This window comes from Talpa occidentalis, unplaced genomic scaffold (assembly GCF_014898055.3).
Source record: "Talpa occidentalis isolate TD23 unplaced genomic scaffold, MPIMG_talOcc4v2.1 talOcc4.8, whole genome shotgun sequence".
Lineage (NCBI taxonomy): Eukaryota > Metazoa > Chordata > Mammalia > Eulipotyphla > Talpidae > Talpa > Talpa occidentalis.
Genome location: NW_023605194.1, coordinates 59,543,906 through 59,561,990, shown reverse-complemented (window position 1 = coordinate 59,561,990; position 18,085 = coordinate 59,543,906). Strand labels below are relative to the sequence as shown.

At 36.2% G+C, this 18,085-nt stretch overlaps 1 protein-coding gene across 3 annotated transcripts in view; it reads left to right on the top strand.

Moving 5' to 3' along the window:
* The window catches only part of PRKG1 (protein kinase cGMP-dependent 1), a 1,331,556-nt gene that overhangs the window by 482,053 nt on the left and 831,418 nt on the right, over positions 1 to 18,085 (top strand). The window contains exon 1 of one of the 3 annotated variants that reach the window (XM_054690464.1): positions 6,221 to 6,241. The exons of the other annotated variants lie outside the window; for them this stretch is intronic. Coding sequence (XP_054546439.1) covers positions 6,235 to 6,241 — 7 coding nt within the window. The 5' untranslated portion in view covers positions 6,221 to 6,234. Of the gene's footprint in view, positions 1 to 6,220; positions 6,242 to 18,085 lie in introns of those variants that run through there. 3 annotated transcript variants of the gene reach the window in all.

Below are 18,085 nucleotides of genomic sequence, written 5' to 3'. Positions count from 1 at the left end.
AAATTAAAGTTATTTTGACACAAAGCATGATATTTCATCCAATCTTTCATGCTTAAGCTTATGACAAATAGCATTTGTGCAGCTTAACTTTTGGGGGGATAAAATTCTATACATAATATATATTTCTCTGGGTAAAATTTAGGTGATGATATTGTTGATTTTTTAAAACACTATTTTTCTCAGGTGAGAAAATGCAAAGTAAGTACCACAATTGTTTCATCTTGGGGCATATTAAGTTTAGGGAAAAAATTAGAGGAGATTATAAAAAGATTACACAAGTGATTACAATATCAAAAGTGCTTAAATATTAGCATGAAAAAAGTGCCCATTGAGAGGGAAATGTATCCAAATTCAATTATAATTATCTATATATAGTGACCAATTTCAATATTGAAGCTATCATTTGCAGTTATATCATAATAACATTGACTTAAAAATGTTGCCATAAGAAAAAAGGTCAAATCATCATGTTAGCTAACCTACTACACCACTGTAGTAAAAATGCTATCATGTTTCTTTGCTTAAAGGATTTCTCTAAAGATGCTTCTCAGAGGAAGGTAGAAGATACCTAAAGAAGTTGCAAAAAGGCATCTAAAACAAAATGATCGTGAAAATTCCACAGATAAAATTTTCTTGGCTGTATCTCAAATGGAGCTAGGAGGAGGATGTGATAGGAGTCTATAAAGTCAGGAAAAGAATAGATATAATAATCATGAACTTGAAATATTAAAATCCCCTAAAATTTAGAGAACATGAGACAACAGAAAAAAGAAACATTGTCTCCATGAATACAGTATTCTTTATCGTTTTTTTCTTAAATCTTGTCTTTCCAATTGCTTGACCTCTGTAGAAGCTGTTTCATTTCTATGTTATGATATATTGAATGGTGATCATCAAATGGATGCAATTTATCGAGAAATTGGCAATTAAACACTAAAGACTAAGAGCCAGTCTTTTTTTTTTAAGATTTGTTTATTTATGTATACAAGAACTGGGGTACAGGTCAGAAGTGTGGGGGGAGGGGTGAGAGGATTCACCTGAGACAGGCACAATCTGCCTATTCTGTTCCCCCTCTGGCCTGTACCCCAGTTCTTGTATGCATGAGTGAATAAATCTTTAAAAATAAAAAAAAAGAACAGGCAGATTGACTGAAGTATACTGCTGAGGGGAGCAGTGGGCGAGTCAGAAGAGATCTGCTGTGCCATATGGGTAGCTCCCTGGCTGGGGTTCGAACTCCATGTTGCAGTGGCTGCAGATAGCTTCATAAGTTGCGTCTTAACCCCTTGCGCCACCAGGGAGGCCCTCATCATTGTGATTATTATGTGAATGGACATTGGAGCTAATCAGCTACAATCAAAATTTGAGAATCTACTGTAAATCAAGCTTTGCACTGAATGCTGGAACTATGATAACACTAATATGAAAAGACTTATGCACTCCTATGTTCATAGCAACATTATGCACAATATCTAAGACATGGAATCAACCTGAAATGCCACTGACAGATGACTAGAAAAAGAAATTGTGGAATATTTACTCAAAGTAACACCACTCAGCTATTTGAAAAGATGAAGTAGTTCCTTTTGGGACAAAATGGATGGCTCTTGATGTGATTATGCTAAGTGAAATAAGTCAGAAAGTGAAAGGCAATTACCAGATGGTTTCTCTCATATGTAGAATATATAAATAGCCAAAGAAAACAAACTGGCAAAATACAACAAAAATAGCTTAGACTCTGTGTGGGGAAAAAAAATTGTGAGGGGTATAGGAGGAGGTTAACATGCCATTGTATTAGCCGTGGAACTTTGATGGAAGGCAGATGAAGCATGTGCATATGTTAAGGTGTGAAATTGTACCCCCCCAAATTATACAGCTATGTAAAAAATGGCAAATCAGTAAAATTTGATTTAAAAAGTAATTAAAAATAGAATGGAAAAAATGTTACATCTTTGTCAGTTCTGAAATTATTTTTAGTAGTATGTTACTGGAAAAGATTTAAAAATGAGCTCTATTTAGCGTTAACCTAATTTAATTATATAGTTGATTTCTGATAGCAATTCTGTTTTAAAATCCCACTGATACAGTAATATTTACTGGTTCCACCCTACCTCTCTTCCTCACTTTTAACAGATAATAGTATAGCTCAAACATAAACAGTTTTTCTCAGCACATCTCTTTCCCTGCACAATACAAATATGTCTGAATTTATCTGTGATGATTAACATGGGTGAAGAATGTTTAGCCTTAAATTGCTGTCTTAATGGATTTAATAAAGCCGTTGTGCTTATAAGTGACCTAGACATGTGACTTAAAGTAAATAAGGTTATTTCATGAATTTTAGAAGAATTATTTTCCTTTAGTTGGACAAAATGAGAAACATCTGAATCTATCCAACAAAAGGCATTTATATTAGCAGAAAAAATGTTGTTCTACTTGTTTTGTAGCATATCAGTTAATGATTAAGAACTGTTATCACAGTGCTATGTGTTGCTTGGGCTTGGTAGGTGTTTTGGGGAACTCTCATGTGCTTATAGTCAGATAACAGAGCTGTCTGGATAATCAGCTCCCTGCATGTTCGAGATAGCTTGGCCATATGACGGGCAGTCAGTTGTGGCCATCGATTGAAGATTTAAATGGAGCAACTAAACATTGACCCCGTGGTAGCTTAAGAGTCTCACGTTGCTACTGGATACTGAGGGGGAGCATTCCAAGAAGCAGGAAGCAGGTGCTGCCAGGATGGCAACATTTCCTTCCTGCTCCATTGGCTAAACCAGGTTTACATCCTGGCCAGATTTAAGACTGTTGAAAATAGAAACCACCTTTTGAAGGGGGAGTGGTGAGGTCTCATTGTAGAAGAGATGTGAGTTGGCAGATATGGTGATGGGAATTTAAAAAAAAAAAAATCTAGCATAATAGTTTTGAAGAAATTGTCTAACTATATTCCTTAATGTAGGGTTGGCAAGGCTCTGGTACAGACCAGACTCAGCCCTCTGCCTGGTTTTTGTAAGTGAAGCTTCACTAGAATGCAGCCATGCTCAGACATTCATACGTTTGTCTGTTGCCTATGACTGTTTTCATGCTGCAGTGAGAGTTGAGTAGCTGCAACAGAGACCATATGTCCTGCAAAGCCTAAAACATTTACGATCTGTTCCTTCACAATAAAAGTTTGCCAACCCCTGCCTTAATGTCTTTCTTTCTTGAAAAAACATTATTCATCTGAAGACATTTGCTAATAATAGCATGAATTTAAATTTTTATTGTCTATAACCATGAATCTTTCCTATTTCTTTTGTTCTCTGGGCAGACCAGACCAATTCTAATATCCCCCATGATTGTCATGCTCCTATGATTCAAATGGTTTTTACAAAAGTTATCTCATTTTCCCCTTCCAAATAGAATCCCTCCCTTCTGCCTATCCTCAGGCCCCAAATGTGGGCATCCTTGTCTTGTTTACTGGGTGACTGTCTTTTTTTAATCAGATATTGTATAAGTTACAGTGGTCCTTAGGCCCACAAATTAGCAAATGGAAATCACCTAGGGACTAGAAGAACTGCCAGAGTTAGCACCCCATAGTCTACAGATCTTGGTTTACTTGACCTGGGGTTGGGGCACTGGCATTAGTACTTAAAAATACAGATACAGTGTGGCTAGAAAAGAACACGTATTAATAACTACTACAGATTTGAAAGCCTGATTAAATCAATAATAAAGCAATCCATCTTCTGTAAATTAGTAAAAGTATATTCACTTCTTGCAAAGAAGTGACTCCAACTTTCTCTTAAAATAGATCAAATTGTGCACTCATTAACTGCTAGAAAAAGAGAAGATAAAGAGCCTTTGGGGAGGAAATACTTTCTTAAATAAAGAACCATGAACAGAGGGGATAAGGGGTACAGGAAGAAATATGATGGAAATAGAGGAAATTTTGATTATTTTTATACCAGTTGCATATTGTGATAACTGTGAAAAATTACCTTGAAATGGTTAAGGTCTAGATAACAGGGTCTTAGCATGGAGGGCTTTGGAAAGCAAAACCAAAGACAAAGAACTGAGTCTCTACATTTTTTGCCTTAAGCAGGCTGCTGTGGGGTGTTTGTACTTGGGGAGGCAGGGGTGGGGGGGGTGATAAAGGAGGACCAGGTTCTAGAGAATGAATGGAACCACAGCTTAAGGCAAGGGCCAGACTTGAAAATGATTGAATTATGTGTTCCTTCAATAACCAGTTCTATCTTGTAAATTAAATCCCAAATGACAAGAGTATACACATTTAAAGTTGCTACTAAATAAGTTCAAATAAGATGATTCAGTCCTAGTTCAACTTAATCACATTATGCAAAGAACCTGCCTTTAGCTGTGGATAATAAGAGAAGACAAAGCAGCCGCATTTCTATGAGGCAGCAAGCATCCTGAATACTTTGTGTAACTATGATATCAGGCATACTAATTTGATAACTTAGATGTAATTTCAGATTGTAATAGTATTTTCATTTTTAATAAGACTTAAAGCTTCAGCTACTGGTATGAATGAAGTATATTTTCTGCCAAAGTCTTGCTGCAATTATGAATTATTTATAAAGTGCTATCAATTTTGTTGTTTCCTAAAACAATACACAGAATATCTGTTTTCCCTTTGAAGATTTAAACTGAAAGAGATAAGTCAACTAACTGTGGAAAGGTATGTGATTTTGAACTGAGCAGGGTTAGGCTTGAGAATGGCTGAAAATAAATATTTATGGCTGAGTATAAGTAAAAAGTTGGTCTTCACTTCAGAAAGAAGGAATAATTCTCAGATTGTTAGAGAATAAGAAAGAATGGAAACATCTGCATTGTCCATTATGATAGCCACTTAGGGCATGTGCTGTATGGTTAAAGCAATAGAGGAAATGAATGTTAAATTTCATTTTTAATTAACTTATATTTAAATAACCACATGTAACAAATACCTACCCTGTTGAAAAGCACAACGCCAAGAAAACAGTGTTCTTGAAAGGGATGATAAGGAGATTGAAAACAAGTATTATTACTCAAACAGTGTTTAGAATTTAAAGCTTTGTAATAATCATCACAGATGAAATGGGGCACATTTTTCTTCCTAGTGATTCATTTTAATAGCGTGTTTGTGGAAATTCTGATAATAAGTTAGCCTTTGATAGTTATTAATATAATCTGTCAAAGGAACAGATACTGTGATTATTCCATGATCAGGAAAAAACATTTTTCCATCCTCTAGTTTATAAAACTTGGTGTAATATGTTACGTGTCACCTTCAGGTTCAATATAACAAAAAGCAGCAAAGGAGATTTAGTCACAAGGGACATCTCATTAAGTCGTTAATTTGTAGAAAATTTTAATTTTTTCAATTTGAATGAACAGATGGCCTATTCATTAAAATTCAAAAGTAGATAATTACTTGATTCCAGTATTTTTAGCAAAAGGACATTTTATAACATTATGTTTGGGGAAGACTCATAGGTCTTAAAATGTCTTGTATGGCTGGACACATAATTCTCCACTGTCTACAACTGCCCTGCCATGCTAACTGAATAAGTCAGTTAAAAATAGCCTTGCGGCTCTTCAAAACTAAAACCGTCTGCTTAAAAAGAGCTCATCTTTCTTAAATGTCTTCACATTAACCCCTAAACCCTGCCCAAATATTCAGCCAGAAGATGTTCATTATTTTTGTGAAACTGGGATATTCATCTGAAAAGATTTGCCTGCCCTTAAGAAGTGAAGTCCAAAGGTGATATTCACTGAATCAGATATTCTGGATTTTCTTTCAGTTGATTGGTATTCTGCCATTTATTTCTCATTTAACTGTTTCAATGAAAGTGATATTTAGTAAGTCATAACAGATTAACTTTATTATTCCACATTTTGCTTCCCTGCCATTCACATTTTTCTGTCTGAGCCTTTTCTCTAACTCTTCTTCCCTCTTCAGCAATACCTATGACATATGTATCTAACACCACCCTGTAACTAACACATAACATGTATTAGACATAATACATGTGTCTTCAGCAGAAAGTCATACTAACTCAATCATCACTACAATTACTTTTGAATACTTGTCTACAGCATGCCTGGGTGGAATTGGAAAAATCTTTAATATGTCTATTTTGAATATTGTAGAGAAAATTTCATTATCTTCTTGTCCATGATAATAAAACTTGAGATTATAAATGGCTGTTCATTAATATGTAGAGGTAATGATTGTTGAACCTAGAATCTAATGTCATGGAAGGTATCATGTTTACACTGGCCACAGAGAGACACTAGGTAGATGCCCATTGAAAGTTCTGAATCTTTTATCAAGTTAACATCCATGTTTTCTCATCAATTAAAGTGTTGTTTATTCTGTGGTCTGTGTCTCTGAATGTGTCTGTCTCTCACTCAGGACTGGGTCATCTTTGAAGGGTTTTCATCTGTCCATACTTTTCATTCATTTTGACACTATCATAACAGATATCCACATAAAGGGAAGAGTATTACTTTCCTTGTGAAATTCAACCAGGCTCATAGGATTGTGACAGCATTTTAACCTGTAGACTAGGGTCATTTCTCAGCCTTTTGGCTGAAATCAGTATAATAATCTGTAGACTGAAGAAGCAGGTTCTTAACCATTGATTAGATAGACTTATTGAGTACCAGTTTGTAATATTTTTTCCACAGGAAATGGAAAAAAACAACCAGAGATCTATCTCTATGCCATTATCTTCTATTATACTAATAGCATATCTTTGGTTGATATCTGCTAATGGTGTTTTTTTAAGAAAATAAAAATCCTGGGCCTCCCCAGTGGCGCAGCGGTTGAGCACTGGGTTGCGAAGCTGCCAGCAGCCTCTGCAGCGCTGGTTCGATTCCCAGCTGCTCCCCAGCCACCGGAGGAGGGTCCCACATGGCGCGCAGACCTCTCCTGCCGCCTGCTGCTCCCCTCAGCAGTGTGCTTCGGTCCTTCTGCCTGCTCTGCTCCCCGCTCTGCATCCCGCTCTGGCTCTGGTGAATTCTCTCACCCTCCCGTGCTTCTGACTGTACCCAGTGCTTGTATAAATAAATAAAAAATAAATCTTTTAAAAAAAAAAGAAAAGAAAAATCCTTATTAATGGATTACATTAATTTCTCTTATAGAAATTGCTGTGAAAAATTGTTTTTCTGTTTGAGAAACTATGTCCCCATACTTGTTTAAGCTTCCCTTTAGCCAAAAAACTGCTCATGAATGCAACTGAATGTTAGTTGTGATCAAACATGCAAACTGCCCAAAATGAAGCTAAATAGTGTTTCCTACAGGGTGGTTTAGCACAGAAAAAAATCTGACTTTGCTGTGCTTTGTAATGAATAAAATATGTGGGAAATGTGAAGGGCTTATGTAAGCTCTTTTGTCTTGGTCTCACTGAAGAACTTTAATTTTATTCTTACTTTATAATCCTGGAGGTGTGAGTTGGCCCCATGCCATCTTTCATGAGTTTATACTTCCCCAATAGAGACCAAGAACTTCAAAGTCTTTCACATGAACATTAAAAATAAAGGCCCAGGGCTAGTGAACTTTACCACTATTTTTCCCTGTGAAGCTGCAGATACACAAAGCAACGTATTTTCTCAATGTTCGAGTATAATTAAAAACACACTGTACCAGCAGTCTTCTCTATTGTATCTGTATTCTGAATCCTAATGTTCTATATCTGTTTTCTTATATTTCAGTGTATTTTTATATTCCAGTTTTTATGTTAAAGCCATTTGGGACAGAAGGACATTAATTTAACATCTATTTCATAATCTTCATAACTTTAAATATAATATTTAACTTTGGCTATGTTGCTAATGATTATCCTGTCTTGAACCAGTGTGCAAATTCCTTTTATTTACTTCTCTGGGGTATGGGTGTGATGGGAAACAGTTTATGAAAGAAGAAACAAATTGCTCAAATGAAAACTTGTTTACTTTTTTTTTTAAAGATTTATTTATTTATACAAGAACTGGGGTACAGGCCAGAGGCGTGAGAGGGTGAGAGAATTCACCAGAGACAGAGTGGGGAGCAGAACAGGAAGATGGACCCAAGACACTGCTGAGGGGAACAGCAGGCAAGGAAGGAGAGGTCTGCCGCACCATGTGGGAATCTCCCTGGCTGGCCAGGAACTGAACCCGCCCTTTAGAGGCTGTGGACAGCTTCACAGCGCAGCGCTCAACCCGCTGCGCCATTGGGGAGGCCTGTTCTTGTGTATTCTTGACATGAGTCAGTGAATGAACTAAAAATCTAGAAAAAAATTATAAAAGGATATGGATTTTAGTGCCATTTAGAGGTGCTTAAATTTAATACATAAATGATTCAGGACATTTTTTAATAGGGACATATTTCTCACGGATAGTGCTAAATCATTAGGAATAATATTTCTACAGGAATTTCTTAAATTCACTGCTGCTCAAGACTAGGTAGAACTTCACATCCTCTTAAATATTTAAACATATTGGGTTTCTTTACAAAAGTTCCTTAGTAATAGAGTAGGATAATTCTTATAAATGTGTTGAGACAAAACTTTTTTCTAATATCCAGGATCAAGTTTATACTTTTTATAGTTTCACTTAAACATGCATCTTATGATAGAATTTTTCTTTGTGATTAGACTTGTACTGATAGACCCAACACTCCCACCCCTCCTGTAATCAAACATATTAATATAATAATTCTCCAAGGTGAGAAACTGATCTTAGTTGGCAAGCAATGAGATGCAACCCATGGTGCTGAATGTCTAACCAATATTCCATCAAGCTAGGATAATTATTTTTTTGTTTTTTCCTCCTTTAACCTGGTATTTCTTTTCTTTCTCATACAAATTCTGGGTCCTCAGTGATAGCTGTTAATATTGTGGTTTGAGTCTATGAAGAAGGAGCATAATACATTAATCTAAAAATATTCAGTTTAAAAGAGGGAACAAACACAAAGGAACTTGTATGGAAATTTTGAAGACATCTTGAATAAGCAGTTGGAGCTATGTATCTCTTTATATGGCAGAGTTTTATCAGTGTGCTGGAAAGGGTGAGATTTCCTAGACTGACCTAAGGAAGACTTTATGATGAGGTTGAGTTGGAGGTAATAGGTAGAAGGAAGGCAAGAAGGCAGGTATTTCAACAGGTGGAAAAAAGGGATCTTTATCTTTTTTTTTTTTAGGTTGGACTTTTACTGTAGTAAAACCTTGAAAGTCTGAATGACAAATTAATGATCAAGAAAAGTTAAATATTTTGTGTATATTAGACATTTATTCATTTACTCAGTTGCTCTTAATCTTTTTTTGTGCTGGTACTCCCACAGAACTCTGAAGATTAAGGACCTCATTTCATAATACTTTAATTGCAGACAATTGACAACTTTAGATTACAAAGGAAGTCAGTTATGCAAAAAATCAATAACTAACATAATAAAAATGTATGATTCATTGAAACATACATTCTTCATTAACACATGAAATATTAAGATCTAACAGTGTGTTTAATCACAATAATGAGTTTGAAGAAGTGATAAGCATAATAATATTTAAAGAAAATTGCAACAGCTGTCACATAATAAGAAAATGTGATTTCTGTTGGTTTACTGTGTCAAGTATGGTTAAACTAATGTGGGTTGTCGATTTAAAATGCTACATTTCAAATGTAAGTTGGAAGTTGTGTGTGTGTGTGTGTGTGTGTGTGTTTCACAAAGCCAGAATTCTACTAGGATAAGAATTCTTGAACTAGACCATAAAGTTTGAATAAAAATTTAAGAGATGAAAATTCAGGCTTAGATAAATTTAGGAAGCTCCCAGTTTATGGGAAGATTAGACACGCAGTGTAATTTGATTTTAACTCCAGAGAAACTGGTGTGAACTTCTTAATAGGGAAACATTTTATCAGCACATCCTAGAGGAAGATGATTCTTTTCTCTTTGTTTATTTGGGTAGCAAAGGATCAGTTGAGGAAAAGTTGTCATTTGTGAACAAGGAATGAAGGTATAGTTTTAGTTAAGAAATATAATTAGGTAGGTTAAATATGCTAATAGTAAGAAATACTTAGTCATTTTTGCGTAACTAAGAATATCTTTTCATCCTTATTCATTGAGTGAAGTTGAGAAGAAATGATTGGTAATTATGGAAAGAAAATGAGGTCACACATGGTAAAAAAAAGTATTGAATGTTCTAAAGAAAGTAGAAGAGATGTAATTTGAGGAAAAGTGGAAAACCAAAGCATCTGATTCCTAAACCTTTCCATAAAGGACAATAGGATACTGTGAATGGCAGTGGCTAATCTAATAATTGAGCAGTTACTATGTCCCTGTGCTAAATCCTCATTTTTAATAGTAATATTGAGATTTAATTCACATCCCATGCAGTTTGCTCATTTAAGGTGTTCAATTCTATGGAATGTTATATATATATATACCACAGGCATATTTAGAACATTTTTATTGCTCCCAAAAGAAGCCCTGTACCCCAAATCTCTCACACCCTAATCCCTCCATCCTATCTAATCCAAGACAGCCTTTTATCTATTTTCTCTATCTAAATTTGTCTATTATGTACTTTGAAGATAAATTGAATCATAGTAAGTGGTCCTTGTGACTGCTTTCACTTAGACTGTATCTATTATGTAGCAATACTTTATTCTTGTTATGACTGAATAGTGTTCCACATTTGCTTACCCATTTGCCAAATGTTGATGCCCTTTTTTATCCAATACTTTCCTCTGCCATTTTCCCTGACTACCAGCTGGAGGATTATTTGGCAGTATTTTTCCACCTTCAGCTTCTTTTGTTAATACATTGATTCCACCTTATTTTGTTTTCAGTAGTATAGGAGGACAAAGCTTGTCTTCATGTCAACAGTAACTTTCAAACCAAATCCTCTCATTCTCAACTTGCCCCAGGCCATTTGTACAACTACTTTTGAGAGAGTAAGTTTGAAAGCTGTCTTTTTCATCTTTCTCTAGCTATTCAGTATATTGTACAAAGTGTATGTTTGTTTTTGCTATGTTTTCTGCTTTTTTATAAACTGTGAAAGTAGGATCCTCCCTACTTTGTGATGGCCTAACTGAAATCTCAGTGCTACCACCACAAAGGCCAACTGTGATGGCCTGAGTTCGATCCCTAGCCAGGGAGCTAACCCACATGGCACAGCAGATGTCTCCTATTTTGCTTGCTTCTCCTCTCATCAGTGTGTTTCAGTAGATCTGCCTGCTCTGCTCCCCATTATCTCTGGTGAATCTCCTCACTGCCCCACCTCTGGCCTGTTCCTCAGTTCTTCTATGCAAAAATAAATAAATAAAATCTGGGCCTCCCCAGTGGCGCAGCAGGTTGAGCACAATGCTGGGAAGCTGTCTACAGCCTCTGCAGCACAGGTTCAATCCCCGGCTGGCCAGGGCTTTGCAGACCTCTCCTGTCGCAACCACTGTTCCCCTCAGCAGTGTATTTCGGTCTGTCTGCCTGTTCTGTTTGCCGCTCTGTCTCTAGTGAGTCCTCTCACCCTCCCGCACCACTGGCCTATACCCCAGCTCTTGTATAAAAATAAATAAATTTTAAATAAATAAATAAAATCTTAAAACAAAACAAAACAGAACTGTGAAAGTAGGTAAGTGCTTGCTCTATGGTCTGTGGAATCCTAACCTCATGTTAAGGGGAAAATATGTATGTCATCTCAAGTGAAGATAGTTTAAACTATCAAAAAAAATCCTCACTGAAAAATGTACTTCTGAATCAAATAAGTCATTGTACAGCAATACCTTTATAAATTAAGTGGGAAGTTGACATTTAATTTTGTTTTTTCTTTTGGACTATATAGACAATATAATTACAATGAAATCCTCAGTATTGCCAACAGTAGTGGTCATTTTCACTAACATTCCCATTTCTTCCTCAGTGAATATTTACTAAGCCCCTGCTATTTACAACCAGACATTACAGGAATTAAATGATTCAATTAGTAAGTATATACTGATATATTGTAGACAGCTTCATTAAATACCAAGTTCTTTCCCATATTTTCATGTATTAATTCTGTGAAGTAAGCAGCTATTATTTTTGTCATAGTGATGCTGAACCTGAGTTCTAAAAAGGTCCCATGTGTCACGAGCAATGAGATCCAGAACAAAAGTTTAGCTAGAACTTCTGATAGCAATGTTGATTCTTTCATCTCCTAAGAACTAATACAAAGCTAAACAAAAACATGAAATAGATTTAGAAAAAGGAGATAAACTCTCTGAAACAACGTTCTAGCTTTGCTGCCTTGAGGTGAAATTTGATAAAGTAACCATGTGAATCATTCATGAAAAGGCTTGTGCCACCTCCACCCCTTAAATATCTGCAATTTCTTGAGCATTTTGTTTCTCAGAATCATACAAATTGCATCATAATTCCATGAAATCTGGCTCCAAAACTCCCCACTACCATTCATTCTTCATATCCTCGCCTCATGTGTTTATCTTCCTCCAAACCCTTCACACAAATTAGTGTACAGCTGACTAATTTGGAGAGAAGTAGAACACTGATTCTGGCAACAAACTATGGAACATTGTACATGAGACATCTTCTCTTACTTAAAATCCTCTGGACTCTTAAACATGAGGCTCCCTACCAGCCACTTCCTCTGTGATCCTGGTGTCTTGCCCATCACCTTTCTCTCTTTACTCCTCTGCTCATTTATTATCCTGTTCTTTTCCACTCCTGAATTTTATGAGTCAAAACCTTGGGACTTGCCTCTACTTCCTTAAAATATCCTATAAGAATATTTTTTTAAAGATTTATTTATTTATGCATACAAGGGCTGGGGTACAGGCCAGAGTTGTCGGGAGTGAGAGGATTCACCAGAGACAGAGTGGAGAACAGAGGAGGAGGATTGACTGAAATACACCGCTGAGGGGAGCAGCAGGCAAGACAGGAGAGGTCTGCTGTGCCATGTGGGTCAGCTCCCTGGCTGAGAATTGAACTCATGCTGCAGTGGCTGCAGATAGCTTCATTGTGCTGTGACTTAACCCCTTGCACCACCAGAGAGGCCCAACAGTTTAGTATTTCTCCACTCAGATATGGTCACTGTGACTCTCCCATCACCAAAGTACCCATAATCCTCCACCATAGTCCATTGTGCTCTGCCCTCCTCTGCTGCACATAGGCTACTGTGCACATGTATGGATTTACTCTATATCAACTTCTCAACTTCAACATTACTCATGGTTTGGACTGAAAAATGCTTTGTTGTGGGGCCAGTCCTGTGCATTGAAGGATGTTTAGCAGCATCCCTCAAACCACTAGATGGCCAGAAGAACTTCCAACCTATTGTTGAGATAACAACCAAAAAAAGTCTCCAGGCATTTTCAAATATTATTTTCTCTTTTTTTTAAAAGATTTTATTTATTTATACAAGAACTGGGGTACAGACCAGAGGTGCGGGAGGATGAGAGAATTGCACCAGAGAGAGCGGGGAGCAGAACAGGCAGACGGACCAAAGACACTGCTGAGGGGAGCAGCAGGCGAGACAGAAGAGGTCTGCCATGCCATGTGGGTTTCTCCCTGGCCTGCCGGGAATTGAACCCGCACTGCAGAGGCTCTGGACAGCTTCACAGTGCTGTGCTCAACCTGCTGCACCTCTGGGGAGGCCCGCATTTTCAAATATTCTCTGGGGACAAAAGCACTCCCAGCTGAGAAGCATTGCATTGTATCACACACTCTCCCAAGCTTAATATTAGAATATAACAAAAAAAAAATTCATTTGAGTGTCCACAAGTTTGACAATGATAGCAGTATTTTTGCCATTTGCATGTCTCTAAGGATCTCCAGAAATAGCTAATAATTGTTTAGGCTAATTGAAGGCATTTGTGTATTTTCAGAATAATACAGCAAGAATTATTATACATGGCTGGAATTAAGCTTAATAAACTAGACTTAATTAATGCAATTTAATGATCTGTTCTCTCATTTACTCAGGGACTATATTCCTTTCATTTCCTAGGAATGCATATCTCTGCCCACATTTCCCTGTCTTATTACTAGACATTGGAATCAGTGCATGCATACGTATCATTACTTTTGGTGTACTTTAAAATGCTAGGATTTTAATATAGTTTATAGAATCATGATACCTCAACATTCTTCCACAATCTAGTTCATGTCAGATAAATGGTCAACCCATTTACAGTAGGCTTAAGTATGTTCTGCTTCAGATTCTTCAAGGACAAAGAGCTGTAATGTAAGTTGCTCATTGCGGACCATTTGATGATTCAGATGATTCTCTACATCAAGTAGTTAACATTTCCACCTGCTTTCTCTAATTTGTTTCATTTATGGATATGTTTTCAGAGTTAGAAACCAAGAGCTAGAAACCAAGAAAAAATGAAGTTTAGGTATGTTAATATGCATGTTAACCTATTTGTAAGATTTTTTGTTATAGTTTTTTGGGTTTTAGTAATAATTATTTTTTTACATCATTGTTCATTTTTAAATAATATTGCTTCCCCCCACCCCTAGATGGGTGGTCCCCATAGGTGTAGGGGTGTAGACTACACCCCTAGGTGTAGTCCCCATAGATTTCCTTCACCAATGCACCCGTGCACCATCACCTCAGTCCCCTGTGCTCCTTTCTCCCTCCCTCTGATCCTTCTCCAGCCTCCTCCCCTGCAGGACGTCTCTGATTTATAATTGTCTAAAGATTTTTAGTTTTTGATACCTCATTTGTTTTTATTCTCTCAGGGATAACTGTGATGACTTTGTTTTCTATTCAATCTATATTGTAGACTTCTGTAATGTAATATAGTCAAAAAATTGTGGCAAGTGTTTTTATAACAATCGTGACCAGAAGGGAAATCACATTTGCCTAATTCAAGAAGAAACAAAAATCTTTACTGTGGCAGTTTCAACGTCAATCTCAGATTCTGTTATATTCCATTTGGAAAACTAGTACTTTAATGCTCCCTGGAAGAATTATTGCCATGTTAATGTCAGAGAAAAGTGACTTCTTTGAGTGGGAACTTTGATTCTAGCTGAAGTATTATACAAAGCAGATGATCAAAGAAACTTCAAAGATAGGTTAGGAAAATTCCTGCTATATAAATGTCCGGTGAAAAACTAGTAAGCAAAATGTATAGCAAGCTAGAAATGGGTAAGAATTTAACAGGGCAATTTGTCACAGCCTTTTATTCAATGGCCAAAGTTTGACTTTCAGGCATTAAGAGTAATCATGTAAAGTGTTAACAATTCTTATAAGGAAAGAAATTTAGATACAAAGAGACCATATCCATTTGGAAATGAAAGCAATCAAATGAAAAACTGGTAAGGTGATGAAATACTGCCATTCTTTAATTCAAGAACAGATTTGCATCTCACAGTGAGGTTGTCTTTTTCATTCTTACACTGGCTTAAATTATACATACATAAATGACTAACAAGAAGTACAGGTTTGAGGAGGATACATAAGAATATAGTTTATACCTTGGAACTGGATGATTTTTTCCTTCTAGTTAACTCATAGCAACCTTATTAATTTCTACTTTCTTCCACAGATGACAGCTCCTCCAATCCACAAGGACCTGCAAGTCTGGTCTGATATAATAATATCCCTCATCTGTTAAGAAAGCAGGGAGTGAGTCCTAAAATTTCTCATTACAAGGAAAACATTTTCCATTTTTTCTATCTATTTGAGATGATGGATGTTACTTTCTATAAGTAAAAGCACTATGTCAGTTATATCTCAGTAAAACTGAAAGAACAAAAATCAGACCCTAAGTGGGCCTCATCTTTTAGAGGAAATACATCCATACTGGTGACAGACAACCCAGCTCAACAACCAGAATGCTGAATGTTCCTTTTAGATCTAGGAGCTACAGGAAGCCCTTATGAGAAATTACATAATAGAAAAACTGTGGTTTCAAACCTACAAAATCATGAAAGTATTGTTAAATAGATTAGAGAAGGGAAAACACTGGAAGTCTTATCTAGATGGGACCTTTGTTATAACACCATTCTCCCTTTAATGGCCAATCAAGTTGTCCTGAATATTCCAACCAAGATTGTTGGCACTAAGCACAGTGTCATAATTAGGTTATTGCTAGTCATTCTCTCTCAGCCTGCCAGTAATAAATCTCTAAGTTGATTCGCCTTATCATGAAAGTCCTTATGGCACAAAACCACAGGTTAGTGAGAAACTCATAAAGATAAACAAAACTAGGAGATTCTGGGTCTCCATGTAAACTCAACTTCTTTATTTATAGGACATGCTGAAAAAAAGATAGATAAAAAGATGGATGATAATAATGGATCTCTTAGCACTTATAATTCCCAAGAGTGGTACGTGAATTTGGTGCCATAAAGCAAGAGGTTGATTGATTGTTGCTCATGGTGGCATGATTTAAGACTTAGAATTCAAACCATGACAGATCAGAACTGGCACATGGTACCTGAAGTAGAATTATTTAAAAATCCATTCAAGTTGCTATGATACAGCTTTCAATTTTTCATGCTAATGACAGGAGTGTTAAGAGCTAAATGAACCTATAAATAACACTTAAGCCTAGTTTTAGCCAATTTTTCAACATCTCTTATGCTAACAGTTAAGAAAATTAACAAAATCAAAATTCAAATGACTTAACGCTTTGCTTTTATTTACCTGGTAGAGATAGTGTCAGAGTAAAAATAATACCAGTCTAATGCCAATTTTTATTTATTTTTTTAATTTATTCTATTTTGTTACAATATTTGCTTTCTTTTCTCAGGTGTAGTCCCCTTAGAATTTCTACCACACTTTACCCATGCACCATCACCATAGTCCCTTTTGCTCTTCCTACCCTCATTTTGATCCCTTTCGCACCCCCTTCCCAGCAGAATGTCTTTGATTTATAGTTGTCTGTTTATTTTTGTTTTGTTGTGGTTTTTTTGTTACTGTTTTTTTCCTTGATCCCCTATATTCCTTCTATAAGTGAAACCATCCAGTATTTTTCTTTTCTTTCTGACTTATTTCACTGAGCATAATCCCTTCAAGCTCCATCCATGTTGCTGCAAATGGCATTAGCTTATCTTTTTGATGGCTGAATAGTATTCCATTGTGTATATATACCATATCTTCTTGATCCAGTCATCTAGTTTTGGGCATATGAGTTGATTTCAAGTCTTAACTATTATAAATAGTGTTGTGATAAAGATAGGGGTGCATGTATTCTTTTGAATTAAAGTTTTTGTATCCTTTGGGTGGATCCCTAGGAGTGGAATTGCTGGATCATATAGTAGCTCCATTTTTAATAGACTAAGGAACAGTTTGCATTCCCACCAGCAGTGTAGGATTTATTTCTTCACCACATCCGCACCAACGTTTGTAGTTACTAGTTTTTTTAATATGTGCCATTCTTACTGGTGTAAGGTGGTATCCCATTGTGGTTTTAATTTGCATTTCCCTGATTATGAGGTATGTTGAACATTTTTTCATATGCCTGTTGGCCATTTGCATTTCCTCTTTGGAGAAATGTCTTTTAAGTTCTTCTGCCCATTTTTTGAGTGGATTGTTTACTTTGTTTTTGTTGAATCGTGAGGTTTTTGTAGATCTTTGTGAGTCCCAAATCACTTGGATGGAGTGCAAAAATTTTCTCCCAATCAGTGGGGTGTTTTAGTTACTGTCTCTTTTGCTGTACAGAAGCTCTTTAATTTAATATAATCCTGGCTGTTTATCTTTGCCTTCACTATCACTGCTTTGGGTGATGTGTCTTTAAAGATATTACCGAGGTGTATGTCATGTAGTGTTTCGCCTATATTTCCTTCTATATAGTTTATGGTTTTCAGGTCTTATGTCTAGTTCTTTAATCCATTTTAAGTTGGTTTTTGTGCATGGTGTGAGGTATTGGTCTAGCTTCATTATTTTGCTTGTATCAGTCCAGTTTTCCCAGCACCATTTATTGAACAAACTGTCTTTGTTCCTTGCATATTTTTGGCTCCTTTGTCAAAAATTAGTTGCCCTTAAATCTGTGGGTTTATTTCTGGGTTTTCTATTCGATTCCATTGGCCTATATGTCTGTTTTTGTTCCAGTTTTAACCATGCGGTTTTAATTATTATGGCTTTGTAGTATAGCTAGAAGTCTGGGATTGTGATACCTC